This window comes from Anopheles cruzii, chromosome X, assembly GCF_943734635.1.
Source record: "Anopheles cruzii chromosome X, idAnoCruzAS_RS32_06, whole genome shotgun sequence".
Classification (NCBI taxonomy): domain Eukaryota; kingdom Metazoa; phylum Arthropoda; class Insecta; order Diptera; family Culicidae; genus Anopheles; species Anopheles cruzii.
Window position 1 is genome coordinate 7,120,794 of NC_069143.1, and position 27,567 is coordinate 7,148,360.

Below are 27,567 nucleotides of genomic sequence, written 5' to 3' on the forward strand. Positions count from 1 at the left end.
ACTCTCGGCCCCTCCAATCCACAAGGGATGATGTCCTTCGGTTGGGGGGTGATCACGAGTGCTGTGCTGGGCATTGCGCCCGTGTTTCGTTTCCATCCGTGGTGTGGTCGTGTCCTCGCGTGCAAGACGGGGTGGTGGCAGCAACCCCGAAGCGCGCGGCAACACTGCGCTTCGCTCCTCAGTTCCTGTTCGGTGGCGACGGTGGCGACAATTCGTAACGTTCGAACGCTCGCACTGATCCTGAGTCGAGTCCGTCGTGGATTTGTCGGTCACTTTGTGCGTCTGTGTGTGTGTGTGTGTGCTGCGGGTGTGTTGCACTGTGAAGGACGCCCCTTGCGAACCAGGACAACAATCCTGAGCGCCACCTCACCACCGGGCCAATTCGTCCTTCCCACCAACCAACCAACTAACCAACCAACCAATCCCGAGTGTGTGTGTGCGTGTGCGACCCCAAATCCAGCCCGATGTGGCGGTGTCCTTCCCGGTTGCTGCGAGCGGGCGTAGGACCGGTGGTCGACGACGGGCTCGGCCGGAATCGTACTGCGGCTGCTGCAGCTGCCGTTGCATCGTCGTCGTCCTCCTCGTTAGTCGCATTTTTTCGTCTCGCGCTTCGCTGGTGGAGCCGGCATCGAGAGGAGTAGCACTACCAGCAGTAGCAGCAGCCTGCCTTCCTTCTGCCTGCTACTGTCGCCGTGTCCGTTCATATGCTGCTGCGGTAACGCGCCGCCGGCAGCAGCAGCAGCAGCAGCAGTGGTGGCGCAGGCGAAGACGCGGCGGCACGCGGCGGTCACGGGGCGGTGGCACGGGCACGGTGCCAATGGTGGTCGTGGTCGTTCCCGCCTTTCTGGTGGCCGTGCAGTGTTTCGCCTCGAACATTGGTACGCTGCTGAGACACATTGTAGGTATCGGGTATGCCCGGCAGTTCATGATAGACCACTCCCCTCCGATCCAATCCCCACACTACGTAATCTTGATGAAGCCTCGTTCGGGCGGGGAAATTTCCGGTGTCCGGGATGCTGTCGAGTGTTGGATATTCGTTGACCGTTCGTTCGTTCGAAATCGGGGGTCCTTGTACCGGATCGTCGGACTGGGGATGAGAATTCTAATCACAAAAGGGAACCTGAGTGAATCGGGTCCATCGCGCAACCAAAGCAAAATGTATTCACTGGGACTGGGTGGGATAGGAAAGGTGTGGTGTACTGTGAGCTTTTAAACCCGAATGAAATTATTGATGGACAACGGACTATCGTCAACAATCAGTCGATGCGTTGTTTTTGACTATCAGCATTCCTTCAGACGTCAAGTTCTTCACTCAAACCGCGGCCCGGCCTTTTGCGAGGCCCAAATGGGTTGAGCGTGGAATGAGTTTGGTCCGCGTTCGGTTACGAACTTTCTACGAGCGAATCGTGAAGCAATCGGCATCCCGGCGAGGGAGGGGGGGGCACCACGGCTGTGTTGCGACGGTTGCCAAATCTGCTGCTGCGCTTCGCTCCAGATGCTCGCCAAACCGTGGCCCTTCTACCATGCGAGCGGGGATCATGCAATCAGCGTGGGACCGACGGGCGACGTTGCGCTCGGTTATGACGTTACTGTTGTACGCCCCTCCCCCCCCCTCCCCCCCCCCCCCCCTCGACGCCACCTCAATCTGGCCCGTGTCGCTAGCTTCTTATTGGTTGTCAATAGAAACAAAAAAAGAAAAAAAAACCGACCACAACGACGGCTCTCGTGTTGTTGGGCTCTCGTTTTTGTTGATTTGTGGTAGCCACACACATACAAATGCCCGGTTCGACAATTGATCGGGGCCAAAAATGTGGAGTGTGTGAGGGGGAGGGGGGGGGGGGGGGTGATTGTTGTTGAGGTCGCCACTCGATGTTGTGCAACGGAATGTTGCGGCTCTCGGTGCCCGCCGGTGGTCCGTGTGTCCTTCTTGTGGCGATGCCGGTTGCAGGACCGACCCCCCGCTCCCTCGCGATGTCTAAGAGCCTTATAATTTGGTTCTGTTCTGTTTGATTTTCCTTCATTCATATACAGATGGCTGCACGTCAGCGCAACCGCACATGACGCGCACACTCACGCACGGCCCGTGCGCTATTGTAATGAAACAATAAACAAAAAAAAAACACAATGAAAACGTTTCGCAAAATGGCCCGGCCAAGATGGGGAGAAAAAATTGAATGAAAAAAGGAGAAACCATCGCGTTTTGTCTCCAACACAATAAATGCCCGATCCATCCGCGCAGCAGCAGCAGCTGCATCTCACTTCCGCAGCCACACTCGGGTTACGGGTATCGGGTAATCGGTGGCCACTCTTCCGGGAAGCCTTCCGGGGAGGACAATTGAAGGATACTGGCCCTGTCACGCAGTGTAATTTTTTTTACGACCCCATTGTTCGCACAAGTTAGAAAAAAATGCACACACACACAACACACATCGAAATCATGAGGTTCGTCGCCTGCTTTTAGCAGGTCGCGCATCGAAGTCTATCGTTTCATTTTGGACGCCGCCGGTCACTGGCGCCCGTTTTTTGGCCTCCGCTCGCAAGGGAAAGGTCGATGGATGGTGACAGGAAGGGGGAGTGGGAGCGGGGGGGTTTCTTTTTGGTTTTGTTCTCGTTATTTAATTTCTTGAATATGTCCCAGAATTCTCAAACCGCAACCGCTTATAACAAGCCGTGTGTGCCTTCGTTTTCCCAACGATTCATCGCTTTCTCCGGGTGCCTCTGCGACCAGTGCACACACGTGTGTGTGTGTGTGTATTGATCCGGCTTCCGGGCAGCGGAGTGACCCACACAACGACGACGCGGTCACCCGACGAAGACGATAGCGAGAGAGGCCATCCGGCGTTTTCCTGCTTTCGAGCCGGTTGGCTCGTAAAACCGACCAAACCGGGCACCGGTTTGTCCGGTGCCGCCTCTCCCCCCTCCAACCCTCCCTCACCCTTAAATCCCCTTTTTAACCGGCGCCATGTTTGCGCATGGCCTCGTTGCGGAACTGGAAACTCTAAGGGCTTTGATGCTACGCTCCGGAGGGAAAGATAAATTGGATTGGCGGCGGTTGGTTGGGAGGGCAAACTGGGTCAAGTTCATGCCCGTTGATACTCACTTTCACACACACTACGGAAATGAAGTAGCCGGAAAAAAGGCAAGAAAAGGAGAAATTGAAGAGAAAAAAAACAAAATCAAACCACTTCCATCAAATACACATTTCCCGACATCGACAGATGTCGATGCGTGGAGAGCCGCGTAAGTCGTATGCGCATGCGCTATGGAGCGCCTTTCTCTCTCTCTCTCTTTCTCTCTTTCGCGGCTCCGGGCGCTTTCTCGTTCGCGGTTTGTGTGACACACTTTTGCAGCCGGGCGCCCGCGGTTGGTTCGTTCGAATGGACCGTTGATGATCGCCGCGAACCCCCAGTTACTTTCGTTCGCTCTCGATCGCTTTGACCCTCGCCGGCTCCTCCAAATCCTGCGAACGGTGCGGAGGACCTACAAAATAACGGCGGGATAAATAGTCACGAAATATACAAACGAGAGCCGAAAAAGCTAATCGCGCGCGCACTACTTTGTTGCGCAATATGTTTATTTTCTTCTTCTAAATCGAAATTATTCTCCTGTCGGGACCCGGACGGGATGAACTTCTATTCATCCCGTGTCTACATAGTGAACATATTTTAATAGAATTGACGGAAAACCACCGCCCCACAAGTTTAACGACTTCAGTGTGCGTTCGTCCGATGAATTTCAATGCCCAATTCGTTTCTGTTTGGAGGGCATAAATATCATTTTCAGACAATGATCACTAATCCACCAGCGCCTGGTCGATGCTCGATGACTGTGTAAATAAGTTGTGTTGGATGAACGATTACGAACAAGATGGTTAGCTCAATAACCTTCTTTACGTCTATCGATCGTTCCGAACCGTGCGCGGTGTCCGGTATGGCCTTTTTGGATACGCGTGGATGAACAGCCTTGCGCGTGTCCTTCGGAAATGGAACAATGAAAAGCAGCAACAGTTTATGCCCCGGCGAACGGTTCGATATACGTACAGATCGCTGTTGCTCGCTGCTGTGCATGGCTCCGCACATGCACAATATGTCGTTTTATTTACGAGATTATATTTAGATTTAAAAAAGGCAGCAATATCTACTAGTTAGTAACATATAGTTTGAAAGGTACGTTCTCTCTCTTTCAGAAGCATCAAATTTTTAATGCAAACCGGCAGATTCAAAAGTTATGCGCGTTTATGTATGCGTGTTAATTCATGGTGTTTATCTCAAACAATCAACTTGTGTCATTAACCCTCTGGATTCGCCTGATCGATCATTATGTTACTTTTTCCTATTCGCTCAGCTCGCAAGGTGAGCAAATAGGAAACAAATCACATGATGATTCGCCATGAAAAGTTACCTTGTAACTTGGTTACACCCATACTTCATTCTTGGGAATAAAAATTGACGTAAATTTTGACGTAAAATATTTAAGATATTGATAAATGGATAAATTAACCAATAAATTGATAACGCCATGCTAGGCTGTTCAATAAATTCGTAGTCTCGATAAGAAACACTCATTTTTATGGTTTGAAATACATTTTATTATTCAGTATGTTCTCCCTGAACATCAATACATTTGTTTCAACGAGACGAGACTTGATTTTTTCTATTATAAAAATTACTGTGACATGTCGATACTAAATGGCTTGTAAAAAAATAATTAAGCGACCGATTGAAATGAAATATCCCGTACGTTCATATGAAAAGTATACCGACATAACAAAAAAAAATAAGACTCGCAGCAGCGCCCTCCATTATCGAGGCTACGAACTTATTGAACACCCAGCGTATAAGATTACAATTATCCGGCTCAGCAGTTTCCGTCGCTTCTCGGCAGGGCAGAGGGCTGTGCAGGAGAGTTTGTCGCCGATCACCTGGTGACGTTAGTTAGCTTTAACTGTACAGTTTGATCCCCCGTAAGCCCCGTGCCTCACTTTGTCAGTGATGGTCGCCGACAAAAAAGATCGACCAAAGCGCCGGGAACCGCCCCGGTAACCGCTACAGAGGGCTGGGGTTGCTAGGTTGCTGCAGGGGTTGTTGGTAGCGTCCCCGTCGTTGTCGCCATTCGCGGTGGCGAAAGTGTCGCCTAGTGCCGATCCAAAGCAGAAGCAAGAAAAGCAGGCCGAGCCGAGGAGAAACTAAGTTTCGCTTTTTTTCGGTGAAGGAGCCTCTAGGAGTTCGTAGGGTGGTTCTGACGGAGGGCGGGGGTGGGGGACAGAGTGAAAGGGAGAGATTACCTGGTGGGACCTCCAGTTTTCCTCGTGGTGGTGCCACTAGACGTTACACACCCGGACGGTGTAAGTTTGATGAGTGATCCCCGCTGGCTGGGGATCCGCGCGGTCCGCGGAGAGTAATTTGGATGATGAAGGCTGTGGCGAGAGGTAGGGGCATGGGGAGAGTAGGTTAATGTCCCAAGCGCGACGGTGAAAACCATATGTGCTGCGCGGTGCGCTTTTTAATGACGGTTTCGCCGCTCTTCTTTATGAGGCCCGGGACCGAGCCCGCGGCCAAACACAGTCACAGTTTCATCACCTGGCCGATGACTGCGCCAGAGAAAACATACGAGCACACACACACACACACACACACACACACACACACACACACACACACACATACACACACACACACACACACACATATTTCGCAACATATGACACCGCGGTCTTGTGGTGTTGGCCGCGTGAGTGATTGACATTAAGCGCATCCTCAGAGGCCGCCGTCGTCGTGCTCTTGTCTAAATTGGATTGGGAAATTATGTTCTCTGGGTTTGGTGCAGACAGAAAGAGAGAGAGAGGGAGAGAGAGAGAAAGAGAAAGAGAAAAAAGAGAGCAGAAGAAAGCGAAAATATACAGTGGCTAGCGAAACAAAGTTCAACAAAACAAAGCATGTTATGAAATAAGTGGATGAAAAATTGATTTGAGTCAATCAAAAATCAACCCAAATCTTCAATTAAGGCGTGTAAATAATGGTTGTTCGTTGAAGTACTGGGTTGTTCATTAAGTTTTGCGAGTCGATAAAAAAAAACACATTTTTATGGTTTGAAACACACTTTCCTATACAGTATGGTCTCCCCGAACATCAATACACTTGTTTCAAAGAGACTCCAATTTATAAATTCCGCCCCTGAAGTGAAAAACTGGAACGCCTTCAAAATACGCTTCCGCAGCTGTTATTTAGATGGAAAACGCTTTTCACACATAATTTTTTTTGGCTTTAAAAACAAATGGAAGTCACTACTCACTAGGCCAAATTTGATTTGATACGGTGGCTAATCCAACAATTCAAACTTAAATAAATTGATTTGTGCCATTTTCAAAGTGCCCTGGATATAGGATATTTTTCTTCTTCAAACCTTCACGTCTTTCTTCACGAATTTTCACTTTCAGTAGGTCTAAAGGGTTACAACAAACTGATGCTAACACCGTTTTTGGGCGATTTCTGGACACGAACTCGTTTCGGACTCGAAGAAGCAGGTTCACATCACTTCTTCACATACGTTCATCTCATACTTTACATACGTTCATATGAAGAGTGTACAATATAACAAAAAAAATTAGGCTCGTAGCAGCGCCATCTGTTATCGAAGCTCCGATTCATATGGCCGATGGCTTATTCGATTAAACTGAATTAATCCTTTTATACGGTATACCTGACCAATACACCAATAATACGTTTTCCATCGGGAATGAGGGTTTCTGACATCAAGTTGCGGTAGGCATTCGAGTTAACACAACCGGCGAAGAAGGTCACTAACGTGTAAGCTTCATGCATCCATTTATTATTTCGTTAAAAATTCAACTCTCCCCATAAGTTGTAGTTGAGTCGTACCAACGCGTAACGGCCTGCCGAGCCGCGTGTATGTAACACCCTGGGATTCGGTGGCGCCTGATAATGAATAATCAGAAATAATGATAGTAATGGAGTGCTAGTAACAGGGTCAACACTGCTCCAAAACAGCGGCAGCGGTGGTACCTGGTGCCGAGTATCGTTTCTCGAGCTGCGGGCGAAAATGTTGGGAAGGTATCAGAATGTCAGGGCACACGGGGTGCGATTGTCGTGTGTTCTTGCCGGAAGCCAGAATTTCCGAGAAAGTGCTTACTTTTGCTGTGACACACATACACCATGTTTAGCTGGCAGAGGGGGAGCTTGGGATCCTTGCGCAATGTGCCGCAGCAGGCGGGCTGGTGTACCGTAACCCTCGGTTGGTTAGCGGGTGTGCGTTCCCCCACCCCCTCGTCTTTTCGGTTGAAAATCTCGCAACTTGATGCTTTTCTTTGCTTTCCTTTCCAAATCGGCATCGGCAGCTTTTATTACTTTTTTCCATCTTCTCCATTTTCTCCCTGGTTTTTTTTCCTCATTACGAGAAAGTAACAAAAAAAGGAGAGATAAAAAAGCAACCCGCAACAGGAACCGGCCCCCGGGGGGGTTACCGGCTGACGGACCGGCCGCCCGTCTACCCGCTTGCTGCAGCTGGTCTGGTGCGGGGTCGATACACTAATGCACCACCATTGGTCGGGCGAATGGTTTTTACTTCGCTCATTTCGGCCACCCCGAACAGATCAATCGTCAGCGCGCACGATCGGTTCCTGCTTGAATGCGGAAACGCGAGCAGCGGTCGGTTCGAACCACAAACCTCCCCCCTGCGGTGTCGGGGGGATTAGGGCACTTACCCCCCTCCCCCCCCCCCCCTACCCCCACACACACATCTAATCTACTTTGTTGTTGCCTACGTCGATAATAATCTTCTGCCAACACTGGGCAACAAAGAAACGGCGAACTACCATCTTAATCCTAATGTACTGTTACCTACATCGCTGTCTGTCAGTCAGTCAGTCATACATTCAACAACTTTGACTGCTATGTTGGGTATCAAATAGCGGTGGTCATATCTAATTAATCGTATTAGGGTGCTAGGATTTTAACAAACACAAATCACAACAACAGCCAACAAACAACAGCCTACAAAGCACGTCATCAATAATCATCAACAAATCTGTTACAATCTGGACGACAGTTTCCCCGTTTGTCGCTCTGTCAGCTGTCAGCTCAGCCTTCTGTAGGTAGACACGGGAAAAGAAATCAGCATCACATACGTCGTTTACCGTGCAGGTGTTGACATATAACGACATTTGAGTGATGGACTAAAACCTATATCGATATCGATAAAATCACAGAAATGAAATGAACTAAATAAAATTCAAAATCTGTTTACTTATTTCCTCTGAGGCGGAACAAAGTTCAGTCTGCTAGTTTATCTATAAGAAGAATACGCAATAGTGTTCGAACACACACACCGCGACGATCATCAGTATTTAATCAATAAGTCGCAACGTTTTGAACCTTGACTCTAGACGCGAAAAACATCACTGCGTACGTTGAAAAGCGATTTTCAACGTCATGCGCCCCCAACGTTGAACCCTAACTTTCACTGTTCTCTCTCTCCGTTCTCTGTTCCGTTGCAGGTGAGTGTTCTCGATATATTCGAGGTGCTGGATGACGACGAATGCGAACGGGTAAATACACAACCAATACGGCTCGGTTTGTAGCACCTTTTAGAACCACAACTTGCCGGGTTTTGGGAACCCTTACACGGCCCACGGGGAAGCTCCGGTTTTCAGTCAATTCAGTCACGAGCGGAAAATTGCTGTGTGTGTGTGTGTGTGGTACGGCTCTGCGCAGTCATGATCGTGAACTCGCGAGCTCGAAGCGAAACGCGACACGGCCAAGCGGCCAGCGGCCACAACGGTATCCAGAGCGTGGAGAGCGCGGTTCCGCGCCGCGCACTGTCTTCGGCTAGATGTTTCGCCTCGACGATCTCGAAGGACCCTCTAGCTTTCGGTGGCCGCTCGCTGGTCGTTACTGGAGCTGCTACCTGCTGTTGTTGTTGTTGATGATTGTTTTGACAAAACCCATCGCGCACCATCGCGGGGGGGGCGCTTGTGGGGTTTCTTCGTTGAACCACGGACTTTCAATACCACGACCCGGAGCAGTGGTTTGGTCGGAATCGGGCCGGAGAAATCTGTCTGCGACCGCAGGTCATCGCAAGATCGACCGAAAAGAAAAAAAAAACCCGACGGGAAATCGTCGACACTATCGTCCGTCGTGTCGCGGAGATTTTTCACAGATACTGCACGCTCTACGCAGACGGGAAACTGCGTGCGGTGTCGCCCGGAGGTTGTGTTATGTCCACACAGCAGCATGGTGTAACGCTCGCTGGTTGGTTGCTGCAAGGGGTTGCATCACTGTCATCGTCGTCGAAGTCGCTTCAGTGGCGTTGCAGTCTTTTGATCCATCTCTTCTGGGGGTGGTGGCCCCCCTGGAAAAGCCTGGAAAAGATCCACGACACAAATGACAAATGCAACACAACGTCAAACAAGCGATACGCCGCAGCGCGCACACACATGTGCATTAACGCGGACTAGCTCGTCCGGCGTGACTTCGGCTTGATGTATGTTGTGCCTACTAATAATATAGTATCGACGGACTAAACTGGGCCGTGTTGAAACACCAGCAGCGCGACCTCTAGGTGCGGCACGGACAGCAAATGTTGTTGTGTATATCATCACCGGATGACGGTGGATCTAGGGCCTCCGCCGTGATGTCGAGAGATTGCACCCGATTGCCGCTTCGGATGACGGCGCGCCCGCGTAGCACAGCCGTTTGAGCCTTCGGATCGATCCAGACCCGGAAACCGGAAAACCAATCATTTGACAGCTATTGTGGAAGAAGCTCCCCGATCTGTGTGTGGGTGTGGGTTGTTACCGATGCGGCGTGGCGGCGGCATACAATCCTTCACTCTACGACTCCAGCGTTCGGTGGCCTCCAGTGTCGGCGGGTGGAAAAGCGAAAGCAGGAGGAGTTGGCATTCGCTTGATGCACGCCATAATATGCAACTTCCGGTGCTGCTTAACGCAGGCTTTGGGGTCTGCCTGCATCTCCCTTCTCTTTCGTTTCCCCTTGGTCCCCTTCTTTGTGGGGTAATTCCACCCGTGCTAAATAGAGACCGACGGGGGGTCGCCGCATCACAAGGAGGTGCTGCGCCGCACCAGGTGTCGTTGCTCGGTGGCTATTTTGAGTAGGCGGTGCTCGCGGTGGTGTGTTGCATCGGCTGCAGCACTGTTGCACTCAGCCAAGCGATTAAGAAGGGGGCGCTGCCGTGTTGTGCATCCGCGTGAGTACGTGAATCGCTTTCCATGTGCGGGTGCGCCGCATCGTTGGTCGGTGGTCAGTCACCTAAACTTCCCGTGTAGCGTGCTGCACACCCCTCTGGCGTTCTTGCAGTTTGCAATGGCGTACGGACGTGTGGGCTGGTGCGAGTTCCGGTAGTGATCCTACACCGCGGTACTTCGCTTACCTCATCGATGGCACTGGCCGGAGTTCACATATCCGGAGCCTACTCAATATTTGCTCAATATCTATCGGCACAGACACACCTCCTACACACGGAGGACATGATGTACTTCATCTCCGTAGGTAACCCTGAGCGACGACGTGACTAGGTCTCGTCAAACTCGACTAGGGGTACGTGTACCCCCATTATAGCCGTTGCTTATTACTCACACATGTACCACGACATTCAAGACGACGACATCGTAGTCGTCGATAATGCAGCGTGCATGAAATCTCTCAGCTGCAGCTCTCCAGAAGGGACAGAAAGGTAGATTACTGGTGCATCCACAACTGGCAGAGAGGTATTTTAACACCATTTTTCTTCTTCGACTGATCTGAAAGTTTACAATAATATTCATAATATGTTGTTTTACCAACTTGCAAGTAATCCACAAACAAAATTCCTCCAACTCACCGGAGAGTAAATCCCAACCGAGAGCGGTCGATAACAACTAGTGGTCGCTAGCTAGCGTTGCGCTGGATGTGTCGAAGTCATACACACAATAACACGAAAAACTGGTGTCCCACTGGAGACCGTTGTGCGTGTGCCCCATCCATTTGGACGCAGCAGCAGAGTTGTGCATCACAAATCCGAGTTCCGTTCGGCGTGTCAGTCAGTGTCCAGTCCAGGCGGTCTACATCGATTCGCCACGAATACTCCAAAGTCCGACAACCTCACACGGCACACAGCACAGCGCACCACACCTTGTGCCGTCTGTACGTCATTGTCATTATGCGATTAACGCGCGCTCTACCCCGTTTCCATTCGGGGCGGGGTGTGTGTCGGTGTTCCGTTAGCACCACTCGGGCGGTCAGGCTTGCGTGCGCGTGCCCGTGTCTGTGTGTGCGCGAGTATCGCACCGGTACATGAGTCTGGTGTGGCCGCCGCGCCACCGGCCGAGCGGTTAAATAATGGACCGAAGCAAGCTGAGCGAAACGCTTTTTGGCCACAGGCACGCCGCGCGGCACATTGATAACGAAAGGCGAAGAATAACGTGAGCCCCCCCGCCCGGGGGAAGAAGTACAAGCACACAGCCGCCCCTGCTTTGCGCACCCTAACGGTAGGGTTACGTTGTGTTGTGTGGCCAGTGGTGTGTGGCCAGTGGGATTGGGCTATCTGTGGCTCGTGCTTTTGGCGTGCCTTTTTTCTGTTTTGGTCCGTTCAATCTGTGCGGGCAGAGAAAAAATGATGGAAAACGAAGACGGGAGACTTAAGTTTCGGCAAAACTCACCGTACAAATTCGTTTCAGACCAGGCACGTTTCATTCCCGGGGTTCGCAATACGCGAACTCACATTACGCACCTTCACCTTCCTACGATGAAATTCTCGGGCCCCACACAGTAGCTCCGGTCGCTGGTATGGAAGTTACCGTTTCCTATTCCTGACATTTTGTTTCGCTCGGATAGTCCAAAACATGTTCCAATCGGATCGAAAGTTCCGGATCGGCACAATATCGGTGGTATTATTTGCATACTCCGGCTTCGGAGCTTCTTTCCTGTAATGACACATTTACGAAAGCGATGCCATCAGATGTGAGTGATGTGTGTAACGTAGCCTGTTTATTTGATACTCTTTGGTGTATACTTCTTCGGTTCTTCGAGCTCGAGGTTATCAACGATAAATTGATCGCCCAGTTGAAGATTGGCTACCAGTCCTTTCAACCTCCCGCTACCAACAAACCAACACGTGCCATGATGAAGGTTCGAAGTGTCAAAGAGCCGTTGTGTCAAGCCAACGCCGCCAAAACCATGCGGTTTGGGTCAAAACAAACACAATGCTATCAAAATTCTTCGTTAAGTTTCGTTATATTTATTATCGTTTTGAACGAGGTGATTAATTTTCGTCTGACAGTGAAATGTAAATGTAGCTGCCCTGAAGCTTTTACCTACCTATTAGTTGATTGAATCGAGTGAAGCGTTGTTAAAATGATTATCCGATGGGCATCACTCTCACGGCAAGCTTTCTTCATGCCTTCGGTGGCTTCATGCAAGTTCCAGAACCATCGTTACTGTTTGCGGATAATATAACCCGTCCATTAATCTATTGATAATTTTATACATAGTTTTATAATTTCGTGCAATAGTTGAACAAAAAAATGGCTATGGAATGGCATCCATCTGGAGGCGTTGCGAAATTACCGAGATTTAATATGCAATGTTGGAGTCTTAGTCATTTCCGTATCCAATATTCGTCCATAGCTGAGCGAATCATAAAGCTAAACAAGAAGCCATATTGAAGCATCCGAAATTGGTGCCCCAGACGTGATCGCCATACGTATGATTGAGTAAAAATAGCTGAGTGAGTTTCGTTTCGTTACCGGCGCTGATCATCGATCGCAAACTACCGGAACCGGAACCTGAACTTAGACTTCAGCAGAACAATCGGCTTCACAACAGGCTTTTTGGTCCTTCAACTATTGTTGCCCTTGCCACGATGTCAATGGTGCTCAACATTCAACACCAGGAAGCTGACCAAACTCCGCTTTTACGTTCTTACGCATTGCATCATTCATTTTCACATCCGACTTGGTGTCAGGTATTGTGTATCATTATTATTTATTGTTTTGACTTTTTACTAATGTGCTACCGTTCCAGTTTCAACTTTTTAGCGATATCTTGGATGGAATGGGTCGTGTTTGGCTTAATCATGCCGTGCAGCTAGCACAGCTAGCTAGCGCCAGGAGTGGAACCCGGAAAATTCTCGCACCTGTTTGCGGCCCGAAATGCGAATGTCCGGGTCCCCTGGGGTTCCACCGTGTGGCGGCGCTAAACAGTCCTTACACGAACCTCATGTTTGTGTGCCATGCCACACCGGGTCAGGATGCGGGATATTACAAAGGTACCCTTTCCACGAGCAGGGGGCCACTGTTAGTCATGTGGTAATGGATGATCCGCGTCCGGAGCCTTCGCGGAACAGTGCGACGGAATATTTACGCGACGAAGAGCACACGCGAGAGAGCGAGCGAGAGATTAGTGAAGAAACGGAACGTGAATTGGGTTCATGGGAGCGGAAATTGATCAAACAGGGGAGGTGCGAGTGAGCGTCTTCGCTGCGCCGGCCAGCGACAAGATAGGGTTCACCCGGGGTCCGCTGTACTATGCAAATCGATCAAACCTGCTGCTCGTGTGGCTCCAAAGTATCCACGATTATTATATCGAGAATGTTGTCGCGCTCGGGTCCCCTCCATATTGTGTGCGTTTTGCACTTTGTGCACGCGTGTGTGTGCGTGCGTGCCCTGACATGATTTACGCCTTAGAAATGAAAGGGTTTTCCAAGTAACGGGCACGTGGGCTAGATTTATACGATCTCCAGGAGTGCGTTATACGTTCCCAGCGGGGTACGAGCGGTAGTTTGAAGATGGTAGCAGTTTCGTACATTTTTCGCTCATCACACGCCCTAGACAATCGCCCAAATGAGTACATGTTGACGTAGGCGTGTGTGTGCGTGATACGTTATGGCGTTAGGTCGTGGGGGTCCATAGCTCACAATGTTTATTCATCGGCCTGAAACGCCTCGGTCACCACCAGGGGCATGGTTCTAATGCGTCTCACCCAACCCGAATCGTTGGTGGCGCGTGATGCACAACAGAGCCTCTCACAAGCACTCCGCCTCACTGTTTATAAACAATTAATTTTATTTATTTAAAAGGCAGCCCTTGACGAGCCAGTGGCCTAGCCAAGGAACTTTAAACTGGACGTAAATTAGGCGTACGTTTAACAAGAAGGCGTCACTGGAGCATAGACGCTGACGCAGGCTGGACACATCTCAGGAGTCGTAGTAGGCATTAAACTGTCTGATGGCACCAGTAAATGGTGTTCATACTGTTCGGTGCGAGTAATGGCTTTGAATCGTACCGAGCCTATCCATGGAGCGCAGACGTTGATCCAGAAGGGGCGGGCTGTTGATAGAGCTGTTCATGCAGTCACACGCTGCATCGATCTGCCCGAGCGTAAGTTCTGACACTACACAGATTTGGGCAACAGCCCCGTCGACAGGGCCTCAAGTGCGCTTCAAGATCAAACAGAAGACACCACCGAGTGTCCAGTACGGGTTGCTTGGAGTGCCGACATCAGGGAGCGCTACCGAGCAGAGTTTCCGATTGAATGAAAAATTCTGACATCGCCAGTATACGGAAGAAGTCGGCAGCCCACTATTGAGGTTGAGGAGGAGTGATCCCAGGTCTCTGGGACCTTGAGAGGCTCCCGAGATGCTGGAGAACTTACTGAAAAACGACTTACTGGGTGTCAACAGTCAATGGTACGGAAGTTGTCAGTGGGCGCCGTCAGTAAAAGTATCCGAAAATCATGAGCAACATGAGTAAGAGGTGCCACAAACGAGTTCGCTTTGGCCTCGGCTAGAAGCGACCGTGCCGTTAAAGCCGTATGTCATTGTGGATGCAGCAAAATGACTCACGTCTGCGTTTCAACAGCGTCCAGAAACGCGTGGTCTGAACACGAGCCGCTCGCTCGTCGCGTTTTATAGCGTCTGCATCGTCCCGCGTATGTGCATTGTTACATTTATGAAAATGGCGAAGGCAGTGGGAAGGCAGTGGGAATGAAAATGGGGAAGGCCTTGAATCATTTTAACGGCTTTGAGCGTCCGTTGGCCCAAGAAGGCGGGAATCCGCGCATTCATTAGGCGTCGACCCCAAGGCCACAGAAAGGTTGTCTACAGCAGCTTCGCGAGAGGGAACGCAGAGTCTCAGATCGATTTAGGCAATAATCGGTTATATCTTCTTCACGCGGTCATCGAGAAGCTCTGGAAATTCTGGTCCGTTTGAGACCAAGTGATGCGTCTTGTGAACATCTTGGTCTTGGATACAAAACCCACCAACAGTTGTCATTCAGAATGTGCTTCCGAAAGTGTTCCATGTTACTTTTAGAGTCTCGTGTCGCTGCGGCATCCTCAACGTGCCGTATAGTGTGATTTGCGGTGACTAACTCTTCCGCTTTCCGCTTTTGATTTAGCGGCGATGATGGCTGACTGGGATCGTGCTTATTTACGTCTCGTAAACAATCCACGATTTCGTTGCACGCCGCGCTCAGATATTAGATGGGTGTACGGTCGCTAGGTAAGGGAGTGATGGGAGAGACTATGAGTCAGGGGTTCCCACCCGACGTGTGTGCACACCCGAACGACCCAAGGTCTTGATCGCTGGATAGCCCGGGTAGGGGTTCCATTCTCTCATCTGCTCCGTTTCCAATTGTGGACAACATTTTAATGGTATTTTTTGTTTGTCTCACTGTGTCAATCCGCATGCAGTATCTAACGCATCTAACGTTGACCAATCCAGAAAACTGACCATTAAATGGTGTACGATCCTCAGATGTTTGGACCCCGCATGTGCTGCGTGGCCAGACGATGAAGAAGTCGGTGTACCCAGCCGGTCATGAGAATGGTGGCGACGACGACGAACCAGCACGCAAAGAAGTAGCTTCTTGGTAGGCCCTTGGTTTGGCGAGATGGTGCGACTGCATCAACGTCGCACGGCCAGCACCGACCGGTTTAACGGGTTGGTTCGACGGAGGCGGGTAAAGTAAAAAGAGCTAGTCTATGCTTCAAAGCTGCTAAGAAAAATATGTAATTTACTGCGAGATGTTGTGTGGAAGCCACAGCAAATCTGATGAACAATCTGGTGTCAAAATAAGGAACTTTTAAGGGACATATCGCGCAAAAAACAAAACCTACTTGATTCAACACATGGAAATCAGTTTGAGTCGAATCGATATAATTTCAAAAATCCCCAGCCAGCCAACCAGCGCTATGGATGGTGCATGATTGCGAAGCCTTAAACCACCTTCCCGCGTACTGTAGTAGTAACAGGGATTTTGTGCAGGTGTTGTTTGATCGATAAGACCACACGCATCAGCGTTGGCAAAGTCGGCCAGCGGTTTACCGCAAACATCAATGTTTCCAAGTTTCAAGCGGTTATTCTCCCGGGGGGGGTTCTCCTGGATTCGAGCGGAACTAGGCACTGTCGTGGAGTCCGCGAGTGGCGATTTTCGGGTGGTGTGTTGGCCTCCTCGGCTAGTTGACAGTGCTGGTGCGAACCGAACTTGACCTTGAGCAGCCTCGATCTACTGACCTCGAAGACCTGGCACGTCAAACCTGTTTGTGGTGGACTTGCTATCAGCATTTTAGGTGGTGAATGGTTCCTGGTTTTCGTGCCTTTGTGTTGGCCTTTAATCCTTTCCCTTATTCCAATCATTTCTTTTGCTCTCTCGCTGGCTTTATCTCTCGATTTCTCTCTGTGACCATTGCTTTGGTTTGATAAAGTTGATCCATCCATCCGCCTCTTCTGGAATCAGGGCGGCCCATGTACAAGTTCCGCGTCGATTTTCGTGCCTATCGTATCGGTTTCGGTTAACAGTCTGGTGTGCTGTTACCAGGTAGGCTCCTACATGAAGTGCATGGTGGAGCCTCCGCGACGAGTGTGTGAGCATCCGTGTGAAGATAAATATTGATTCTGACCGAGCCCGAGTTTTTGGGAAATTTTCTCCAACAAGTCCAGGCAGTGTTCCTCCACACAGGTGAAAGTGTTTCCGCCGGAAGGTGTGTTGGTGGCTCGATCGGTGCGCAGCGTGAGCCATCGGTCTTGATGAGGCCCGGACGTCGCGCAGTCGTTCACGTGCAACTCACACGGAGGAGCGGAGTCACGCATGCGCGCAAAATGAACCCGAACTGCGCTTAATTTTTGGAGAAAAGTGAGAAAGAGAGAAAGATATGAGGGTAGAGAAAACCAGAATGATAGGCAGAATGGGGGGACGGAAGGTCAAACTGCTGGTGATACCCCTCCGCTCCGGGCCGAAGCGTTGCGAGCGAAGTTTTCGAAAGTTCGCCAGTCGCCCTGGGGCGCTCCGAAGGGTTTACCCCTTCGAGCCTTGACACGGGGTGAAATGGAAAACAACCCCCCCCCGCCCCCCCTCCGTTCCTGGGGGGTTTTAGTGAGTAGCAACGAAGAGATCGCTTTCCATTGAGACACGCTATCTCTTTCTCTCCCTCTCTCTCTCTCTTTTTGGCTCTGTCATTCTATCTTTCTTTCTCTCTCTTTCACGCTCTGGCTCTGTGTGAGAAAATGAAAGAAATTTGAAGCTCATTTCGAAAAGTAGAGGAAACCTCTAGCCTAGAGAAAGAGAGAGAGAGAGAGAGAGGCAACCGGGCAACAATAACCCAACAACGTCTGGGTTGGCAACGGCACAAGCCACACAACAACAACAACAACAACGACGAAGAACAACAACAGCGAACAACAACGAACGGGGCCATGTTGCTTCGGCGGCTTCACGGGGGGCGTGCACACGCCTTGTTTACGGAAAACCAATCGGTTGCACCACACGGTCCTAGCACAATACTCGTCAGCCCCCTATCCACCCCCACTCGCAGTCCCACCCGCATCCCAACACCTGTGGCTCGAGCTCACCAGTTTGCGGACTTGAAAAAGGCGTTTCACTTTGCAGGGTTTCGTTTGCAGCGCCCGGATTGCCTTCAACCCGGAAAAGCCACGCAGCCTGTGCGCGGGAAGTAAGTGTGTGCGGGCGGGCATTGTTTGTGTATGTGCACCGTAGGCTCTGTTGGCTGAGGCGGGTGTAATGAACACAAGATGATACTGAATGCATCAGGATAGCGAAAGGCTCACTGTGTCCGAGTGGCATTGGGTGAGCTCTTTGATTTCTTCGCTAGCCCTGACCAAAGCAGACCTAGAATAAAAAAATGGAATTATCCTCTCTTTCTTAATTCGAACCGCAGCTAGAGTTATACAGTTAAAAATGGGGAAGAACTACCTACGGTTGCTCCTGCTTATGACAGCCAAATTGTGTCTTCCCCTTTTTTCGGTTTGTCTGACATTTACATCTGATTCTCATTTATGTTCCACCAAAAAACACCTGAATCGAAATCGAAATTTACCCCAATCAGGTCACATCGGCACAACACTGTCACAACGGCTGTCTGGCAGTTCCGGAGCCGTGTGCCTGAGATGTGGAGTCCAAGGATGAATTGCTGTGCCGAAACCGTTGAAAAAGTTTCAACTTGCCCGAGGGCTCACGGCCAAATTGGTCGTTAAAAGAGGGCCGGCACACTTCGTCTCTATGCGACTCTCGCAGCGCCACATACATTTGGAAGTTAATCGAAAGTTGCCGTCACCGTGTTCGCGCGACGCGGGCAACCCAGTAAAATGATCGAGCAAAAGCGAAAATCGGAAAAAATAAATGTTTTTAATGCTTCCGGCGACGGGTTGCGCTCGCGCCCACTGCAGGCGCAACGCTTGCAGTTCGCCTTTCGTGCGCGCCGTGTTTGCGTCAGCCGGGTTGGGTTGGGTCACCGTTTGAGCTGTGTTTCACCACGCCGTTTGACCTCGATCGTTTTTGGTACAATATTGTCGTATGTGACCCATTTCTCATCCCTCCCAGTTCAGCCAGTCCGTTTAAGAAATAAGGGCCACTTTCATTTCGTTCCGGCCAACGCTTCGCAGATGAAAATTCGTGGTGCTATAGTTTAACTACCACCTACAACTATCAACATGCCGATCAACTTCCATTATTTCTGTGGGACCTGCCATATTTAGCATCAGAAAATGTTTGAACGGAATCGACGAATCACCAAAAAGGGCACGTAATTAGCTGACGCAGTATCGGAACGATCAACACAACAAACCACCAACAATTTCAGCGGTCTGGCTTTTGAATCTTTGCATCTTGCATCAAAGAAAACCGGCAACCGGACCGGAATTTTCTGTTTGTTGTTTGTTCCATTATTTGTTCCACCCTGCGACTCACAACTGAATGGTACAAACAAAAAACAACGAAAGATTGTTTTTAGTGTGAAATGGCTGACTTTGGGAACCTGTATAAACTGAAAATTGTATTGTTTGATCGATACTTTACGAGGTATCGATCACTTCAGCCATCCACCGCGCACTATAAACTCGCACTCCACTGGCTCCACTAAATGACAGCGCGTGTACAACACACCCCGCTGCAGTAATGTTGGTGAGACCGGCCAAAAAGCACAGCCAGCCTACTTTTTTTTAGACTGCACGTGCTCTGTTAGAAAAGTCAATTGATTCCAGGTCCAGGCCAACGGCACCAGAATTAATTTCGCCGCCGGGCTTAAAGTTCTTCATTGGGACACTGTTTTGGCTTCTTCGTGGCTTGAAGGCACCGGTACACCATGAACAGTGTTTTCCACCTTAAGTTTGACCCTTTGCAAACATGTCATCAACATAAACATACTTTACATTACAGGCTCTCGTTGACAGCTGGCAGAAAATCGAAACAATTTGACGCTACTATCCGAGGTTTTGGACAATGGCGCGAGAAAAGACTTAATTGGGGTGGAAAACCGCGACGAAACAATGAACCCACCCGGCAAACCATACTTCTTCGGCACGTCCATCTCCAACGCTACGGCCGCCGCCGCCGGCTTTTCCGGCTTTTCCACCAGTCAGCCAGCCAGCCAGTATTGTTGCGTAGCGAGGAACACTAATCGATTTTTGACTTTGAACGAGAAGGGCTCGCTCCGCCGTCGTTGTGACTGCGTTTGTTTACGTTTATGCTCGGCTAAACCCGTCGCCCGAAATGTGTAAAGAAAAGGAAAACAGTAGGAGAGATCGATAAGGAAAAACCCGAAGCGGAAATTAGAAGAGAAAAACGAGAGAAAAGCCCTAGCGGAAAATGGGGAAATATAGAAAAGGCCCACTGACCAACCATCTTCGAAGATTGTTGTTGCGATGTTAACGTTTGACGCCGTTCGGTGCTGGTGGTGATCTCTTATGCCTGTACCTAGTTTGATGCGATAAAAACGCACTCTATTTTGATACATGTTTTGTCAAACGTTTCGTCCTTGCTATGCTTACTACTAACATTTATATTTATAAAGATAAAACGTTCCACGTCGATTGATTTGCGATATTTCGAGGTTTTTGTCATCTTTCCGGACGAAGCGCAAACTAAATTGACCAATGGTTTGTGAAATCTTCTACTTCACGCGTTTCTGAACATTTTTCAAATGTATTCAAATGTTTACTACACATAATAAACCGTGTTACACGACCCCCCGCTGCAGGGCACCCTCCAAGTCCCTTTCCAGAGTCGATTGAGATCCATCAGTAGAGTTACGCCTGGTCCAACGCATTCCTTGTGGCAGAATATGACGTAGGGTTGTCTTTCGAAGGCGATTCTAGCGTGCCTCAATTAATTAGCATCTTAATGCGAGCTTTATGGGCTTCTTGAATCGCTTTTTTAAGTTGATCTTTTTGTTTTCATTTTGTTTTCATTTTGTTTTGGCTGCGCGCGATCAGGTTGCTGTTCATTTTGAAACCTGCAAAGCTCTGTCTCTCATCATCATCATTTTCCCCGTATGCTTGCCGGATATGTACAGTTCGTTGGTCATTTGGGTACGTCACTTCAACTGCGCGCTACGTCGCGGTACATTCCACAACACCTTTTCAGGCGACGTTGTGCCGGTTTTACTTTCCACGTCCATACTTCCATAGGGCGTTTCGCGAGGCGATCGGGTCTCGATGTAGCGTTTTACGATGCTGCTATACACAACATGTTGACACACTTTTTGGGAGCTTGCGAGCCCACAAATGAAATAGATGTTTAAGAATCCATCCAAGCGGAATGGCATGCAATCACAACACTGCGTCCGTTTGGAACTGCGTCATTTGAGTCAGTTTTATCGCCTCATTTTATTCCACAGTCAAATTGAAGTGAACTTTTGTTCAACCGATCGATTTTATACGGCTCTAGTATGGTATTTGTTTTATCTGCTAACAACGACAGTCTCGTACTAGCGTACTCGTATTATCTACTCTGGCATCCAGCGAGGCACTTGTGTTGCTTCTGTTGCTACACCTACTGTACAAGGTGAGCTACAATCCCTTTTACACACGACCTGCGAGACGATGTCACGCGACCATAGGTATCGGTTGTTTTGTTTTTCTGGAGTCAGGTTCGCAGAGTTTACCCTTGTTGACTCTGATTAGCCCCTTTTAAACAAAACCGCCCCGATTCTCCCGTTGGGTAACAATTTCTCCCGGCTTACGGCTGTCGGGGCTCTTTCTGTATCCCCCTGATTGGCTACCATTACTGGTGGGTAGCTCCTTAGAGGAGCGTCTCCCGAGTCACGTAGGTGTGCAATCCATTTCGCGTGGCGCGTGGCAACATGAGCAACGAACTTTGTCAGCTACTTCGGTTGCATTAGCAACACAACACTAGGCAAGCAAGACTGAAGAGACTAAAACGAGTCTAAAACAAGGCTAGGCAAAACTAAAAATAGAAACCCTGGAACCCCGATCTACCAAAAACAAGAGATACTGAGAATTTCCAGGTTCGAAGCGCAGCCTCACGGCTCGAAAGGAAAAGTAGACTGTGACCGAATGGGGACTAGCTGGTGGCATTGGGCAGAAGATGAAGGAAGTGCCTACACACGATGACTCAAGAGTACACGCACATCAACTAACTCAAGGTCTCACGGTTTGGTTCGTGATTCATCCACCGCCGTAGACACTCGTGATGCGGCTGCGTTCTACTAGTAAAAGCTGCTGGCCGCTGTGATGTTGCTGACTGGTTTCCTTCCTTCTGTCTGGTCATGCAGTCGCGTCGGTCGGTCGGACTCTGCGTGAGATCTTCTCAAGGAGACATTTTCTGCTTGACGAGTTCTCGGGCGAGCGATGTTCGTGTCTGCTCGATACTCGAGAATGTTCCACTTTATTGCAAGTAGTTTCTGTTACGACCCAATCGCACAACCCAATCAGTTGTTGCAGGACAACACTGGAATGGAGCTAATTTGTTTGTATTGGCGCTTGCGTCGGTGGTTAGCCACTATCCGCACACAAACCCCCGCAACACAAACGCGGTCAACGAATCATCCCCGGTGTTGTAATCAATGTACGCGCTGGCTATTGCCTCTTGAAGAAGTAGTCAGTCTCGCGCAGAATTAGTGCCCAGTTTGATAGAACAGCAAAAACTAATGCTGCAAAAGAAAGAATGAGAGAGACAGACAGAGAGAAAAGGGGGAAACGAACAAAAAGCTAAGCAAATAACCAACAAAAAGAGATATAAACACAACATTAATGGATATAATGTAAAAGAGAGTGAGCGAGAGCGAAAGAAACCATGAAAAAAGTAAAACAAAAATGAAAGAAAAGAAGCTCGAGAAAAATGAAGGCTGTGTTGAGCGCCGGGTAAATGAATTCAATTATTCCGACAGTTAGGCTGTGCAAAGTCGCAAAAGCAACAGCGTAAGGGCGAGAAAAGGAAAGAGAAAGAAAAGAGCGCGAGAGAAAGCAGGGGAGAAGGAGCGAAAGAGAGAGAAAGAATCGAAAGGGTCGAGACGATCATACGCCCGCTCCCCCCCCGGTTCGGCCCCGGCCTAACGGTGGCGCAGGGGGGGGGGGGGGAGCATTGGATATTTTGCTGTGTGTGCGAGTGTTGCGAGTAGATTTAATTGCGATTAGAAAGTTTGATTGCTGCTGCGCACAGTGCGGTGCGATGCCGCCACCTCGGTTGTTGCGGTAAACATGGTGCCGTTACTACTGTGTACGGTGCGATAGAAGTTTTGCCATGAAAGTTGATCGCCCGACCGATCGCCCGCCCAGTTGACGCGTTAACGGATTTCATCAACTTCCCCTAGCGAGCGGCACGAAAAACCGTAAAAATTAAACAACGGAAAATAGATCGTTTTTGAGGGCCGCGAGAGGGCGATGGTGCTGTTCTCCCCCAGGGGGATTTTCTTTATTGATTTTTACACGCTCCCTTCTGAATGGAGCCCGAATGATCGTGGGCTGCTGGGCACGGGCAGATTGATTTCCGCCACGACCCAGTCAGATGATCGCTTCTAGATCACGAAGGGAATGCTCTTCTGACGTCAGCAGCAGCGCAAGGTGATGGCGTCACTCGTGGCCGCTATTACTGCCACACGTCTCTACTCTTTTTTTCTGCTCTTGTTCAGCTCCTCCTGCGACGCTTATTGGTAGCGTAGCGTCGTCCTTTCGCGGGGCTTCATAATTGCAGGACCAGGAGCGTTATTGTTTTGCCACAAGTTTTGCGCATTAATACCATTGGTTTGCGGGTAATATTCCTTATTGACTGTTCTACCCTGTAGCACGGCACTCATGGTGGACCCTGCAACAGATGAAAATTGTATTACTTTTGTCGCGATACTTTTTGAACATACCTCGTATACCGTTTAATTACGAAAAACTAACCGACCGACTCTTCGCCCCGTTCCGACTTTGTTCCGCTTCAAGTTTGCCGATTGATCTGGGCCCCTATGGCCTTCCAATGCTGCAGTACCCGTAAGGCCGAGTTCTTGGGCCCCAAGACTGTGGGAATTCCGACGCTGTCGAAAGCGTGCAAGATTTCCCATCTTGCACACTTTCGACAATGTTCCGCGCACCACGTTCTGGTCCGCTTTTCCGCGCGCGTGCAGGTGTTGATTGATTGGTGGCTGCCTATGAAAACCGTGTATCTCCGATGTGCAAAGTGGGGTGGGTGGGGGGGGGGGGCCTCATCGAAAGAACTGGCATTTATGCGATATTGTTACTTGTAATGCAATTAGCTCGTTTTGGTGCAGTGGCGCCTGCCCTCTGTGCTGGCTTGTGCGTTGTTTCGGGAGGTTTCACAGGGATTCGCCTGCAAATCACCGACTCAAATCGATCCACAGCCCGCGCCTAATCGATAATTGATCAGGCAGATTTCTCTCTCTCTCTTAAGGCACGCGGAGTGCTGCTCGAGGCGCCTAGTCTGCCTAGTGGTGGTGGTGGTGGTCGTTGACTGTTGGTGTGGCGGCAACCGATCAAATCGAATCGAAAATTGGACCCGCGCGCACGGTGAATGGCGCGGCGCGTGCACCGAATCGACCGAAAGTCCGCGGGCCCGAATCCGTCCAACGGCCCGCGGTCGCCCGTGAAGGAAAGCTTGCGCACAATGAGCAGTGCAGCGGAGCAGCGAGAGAAGAGAGAGAGAGAGAGAGAGAGAGAAGAAAAAAAAAAGAGAGAGAGAGTGCAGAGTGCAGTTCCAGGAAGTGTTGAGGTGAGAGTAATAGTGGAAGAAATTGCTAATAGGCATCACCCACCATCGAAGGCGTATACTAAGCCAGCTCGGTTCAGTGTCGTAGTGCATCTCCAAATTGGTGTAGGGTAACGGTCGTGTCCAACTACAATACTACGGCAATAACACATGGGCTCAAAAGTCCCGTCCTAAGTCCTAAGGGGGAACACACGGTTTTGTTTAGTCAAAGCTGGATTTATTCATCAACATAATCTCGTTCAAGAGCCACACAATCATTTGTGATTGACGAAACAACATTTGTTTCTTTGCAATTTCGGCTTTCAAACGCTCCAAGAACGCCAGATAGTATTCACCGTTGATGATATTTCCTTTTTTAAGATTCCAACATATCGAGGCCATAACTTTTGGATGAGGTTCACCGGTTGCTCTCCACTCAGATGGCGATCGTTGTGATTCCGGAGTGCAGTCGATGGTCACTAATCGACGCAAAAACTCAGGTTTTTTACTGCTCAGAATCATCAACTAGTTCCATGTTTTTTGGTTCACGGTGAGCAAACACGGCACCCACTATGAAAACAGAGCCTTCTCATAGTTATAATGTCAGCTAACTGTCGCAACTTCACTTTTCGATCATACAACACTATTTTGTAGATGAAGAAGTAAGAGAAACCCAACGTCGTTATACGTGTTGTTTCTGATGGAGCGAAGACCTGATAACATTTTTCAAGCCATTTCTTCGCTTGAATGGTGGTTATTCCCCCCATCAACAAGCAGTGTCACGTTCAAATACGAACTGGCATTTGATCCCCATGGTTCTGAAAATAATAAAAGTAGCATCACTCCTAAGCACACCAGCTCACAAACTTGTGAGTAGAACATTATGAAATTTTGACAGCGCCATTTATAGGTTAGGCCCGGGACTTTCCAGCCCATGTTTTACGTGCCCCGGTGTCAGTCCCGCGTGTGCCCAGAGCTAGACTTTTGTTCGAAAATTTCAAACGTTTTCGTAATGTTTAAAACTGAAGGAGTCAAACGTCAAACGAACGGCAAAACGTCAAACGAAGGGTCCGGCTTTCTGTGTGCCAACTGTCTGAAGTTTAACTGTCTCTGAGTAAGAATGTAAACAGAAACAAAACCCCTTACCAGCGGACTCATTGAGGGCGCTTCTATCTCTAACTTGTTGCTAATGTGGCTGCCTGCCGCTCTTCTACTTCCAGAGTGACCTGTGCACACTTGGTTCGCGACCTGGTATGGAGTATGTGCCATTGAGGACACCAGCTGCCGAGCCGTATCACTATCATCACGTCACCGACCAAACCAAGTCACTACAGGTAGGTAGCACCCAGAAGCACCCAGAAAGCGGCGCTTTTTCATTGGTTCTCTTAATTACTTGACGCACGAGCTTCTCACGAGCCCAAAACTGAACCTGTCGTGGTTCCTGTCAAACACGTTTGGCCATTCCCAATAGACCCAATACTCCACTATTTGGGGATACATCTGCCGGGTACAAAAAGTAGCACCACTTTAGCGGAGCCCCCCTACGGTTCTTGATAGGTTCCAATTGGCAAGTAACGCTAAAGGTAACGCTCATCTATCTCCCGTATTAAGATGAAGAAGTGCTGCATGAAGTCAGACTGGTTCTACGGCCGTAAGTTCATCGGTCGCACGACCTGTTCCGAAGTAACTGGCACACATGGACTACCTCCACAGATCCACAGCAGCCGCCGTCGCCGCCGCCGCCGCCGCCGCCGCCGCCGCCGCCGCCGCCACCGAGTCAGTTAGAGCCCACATGGTACGGCTTTCATCCCACATGCGCTCCACATGCAGAAAAGTCAGTCTCCGCTCTGGCTCGGGTGGACGTGCGCGCGGGCCTTACATGGCTCCAAATTTTTACGCTCTTTGCCGGTGTAGGAGGCGAAACGTGGGTTGGTGTTATAGTTTGGCCATGGATCATTATTTTCGTGGTTTCACCATAAATAGGTTTTGAGTCATCAGAAGCGGGCGACGCAATTATTAACGAAACATTTGTTGTTTTCACCCAGAAGAAGGTGCCGTGTGCTGACTCCGGAGACCGTTGATTTAGCAACTTGTGATCTATCTTTCTCTCTTTTGCGACGCCTGCGTCGCGACTTGAACCCCTGGGGAGTTACGCTTCCTTCGTCCAGACGTGCCCAGCCAGAGCCACCCGTGAGATGGCACTGGCACTGATTGGCACTCTAGCAATGCAAGGGTAGCCTAGTCCATGGCCAAGGGCATGGCCAACAAAGTTGTTACTTGTTAGCGAAGCCGTGACGGAAGCCTGACCTGACACTGCCTGATCAGCAGTAGCGCTCTCGTGTTAGCCCTCATGGCACCGAGGTGAAGCAGCCGAGCGGGTGTGTGTGTGTGTGTGTGTGTAGAAAGCTACCTCGCTTGTACCTCAAGTAACCGAAAAAAACTAAAATCAACCAGAAAACAGCGCGCAGCAACGGTCAGCCATCATCCATCGCTGCACGCTCCAGAGCTGCGCTTGTCCCGCTACGTTTCGTGCTTTTGGGGTGAAATAAAAAAAAGAATTACTACTCTACTGCGCTGCGTGTGCCCATATGTGGTGCCCCACACATACGTGCGTGCTCTCCCGGCATGTCTAAACTCCCGTTGCTTTCCCGTCCAGCTGGCGGCGAATCTGGCGAGCGCCGAGAGGGAACTCTGGAGCGCAGGCGGGGGCGCAGGCGGGGGCGCGACGTATGGCACCGGCAGCGGCAGCAAATGTGCTGATGTGTGGTGATCAGTCAGCCGCATCGCCTCGCTGCACCCTCTCCACTGTGGCACGCTTTGTGGATGCTCCCGCTGTGCGTTCTCCCGGGCAGGTCTCAGTCTTCTTCCTGTTGGTGGCACGCGAAGAAGTATTGCCGCCAGCCAAGAGCAGCACACCACACATTCAACACAGCAACAGCAAGATGTGGTGGCTCAGCATTACTACTAGCCTCTCCAGCGCAGATGAACAAGAAGCGATTCATTATTTGCGTAACGCGTTGACGAAATAAAGTTGCCCCACAAAAAGAACCAATTTCCGGGGACTTTGAAGATCCACTAGCCTCTGGCGAGGGGTTAATGTCTGGTTAATGCACGT

General features: G+C 49.8%; 1 protein-coding gene across 1 annotated transcript in view; it reads left to right on the forward strand.

The window, feature by feature from the left end:
* Positions 1 to 27,567, forward strand: part of LOC128278549 (uncharacterized) — a 61,958-nt gene that overhangs the window by 9,497 nt on the left and 24,894 nt on the right. The window contains exon 3 of the mRNA XM_053017281.1: positions 25,673 to 25,786. Within this exon, the coding sequence (XP_052873241.1) occupies positions 25,673 to 25,786 (114 nt within the window). The remainder of the gene's footprint in view (positions 1 to 25,672; positions 25,787 to 27,567) is intronic.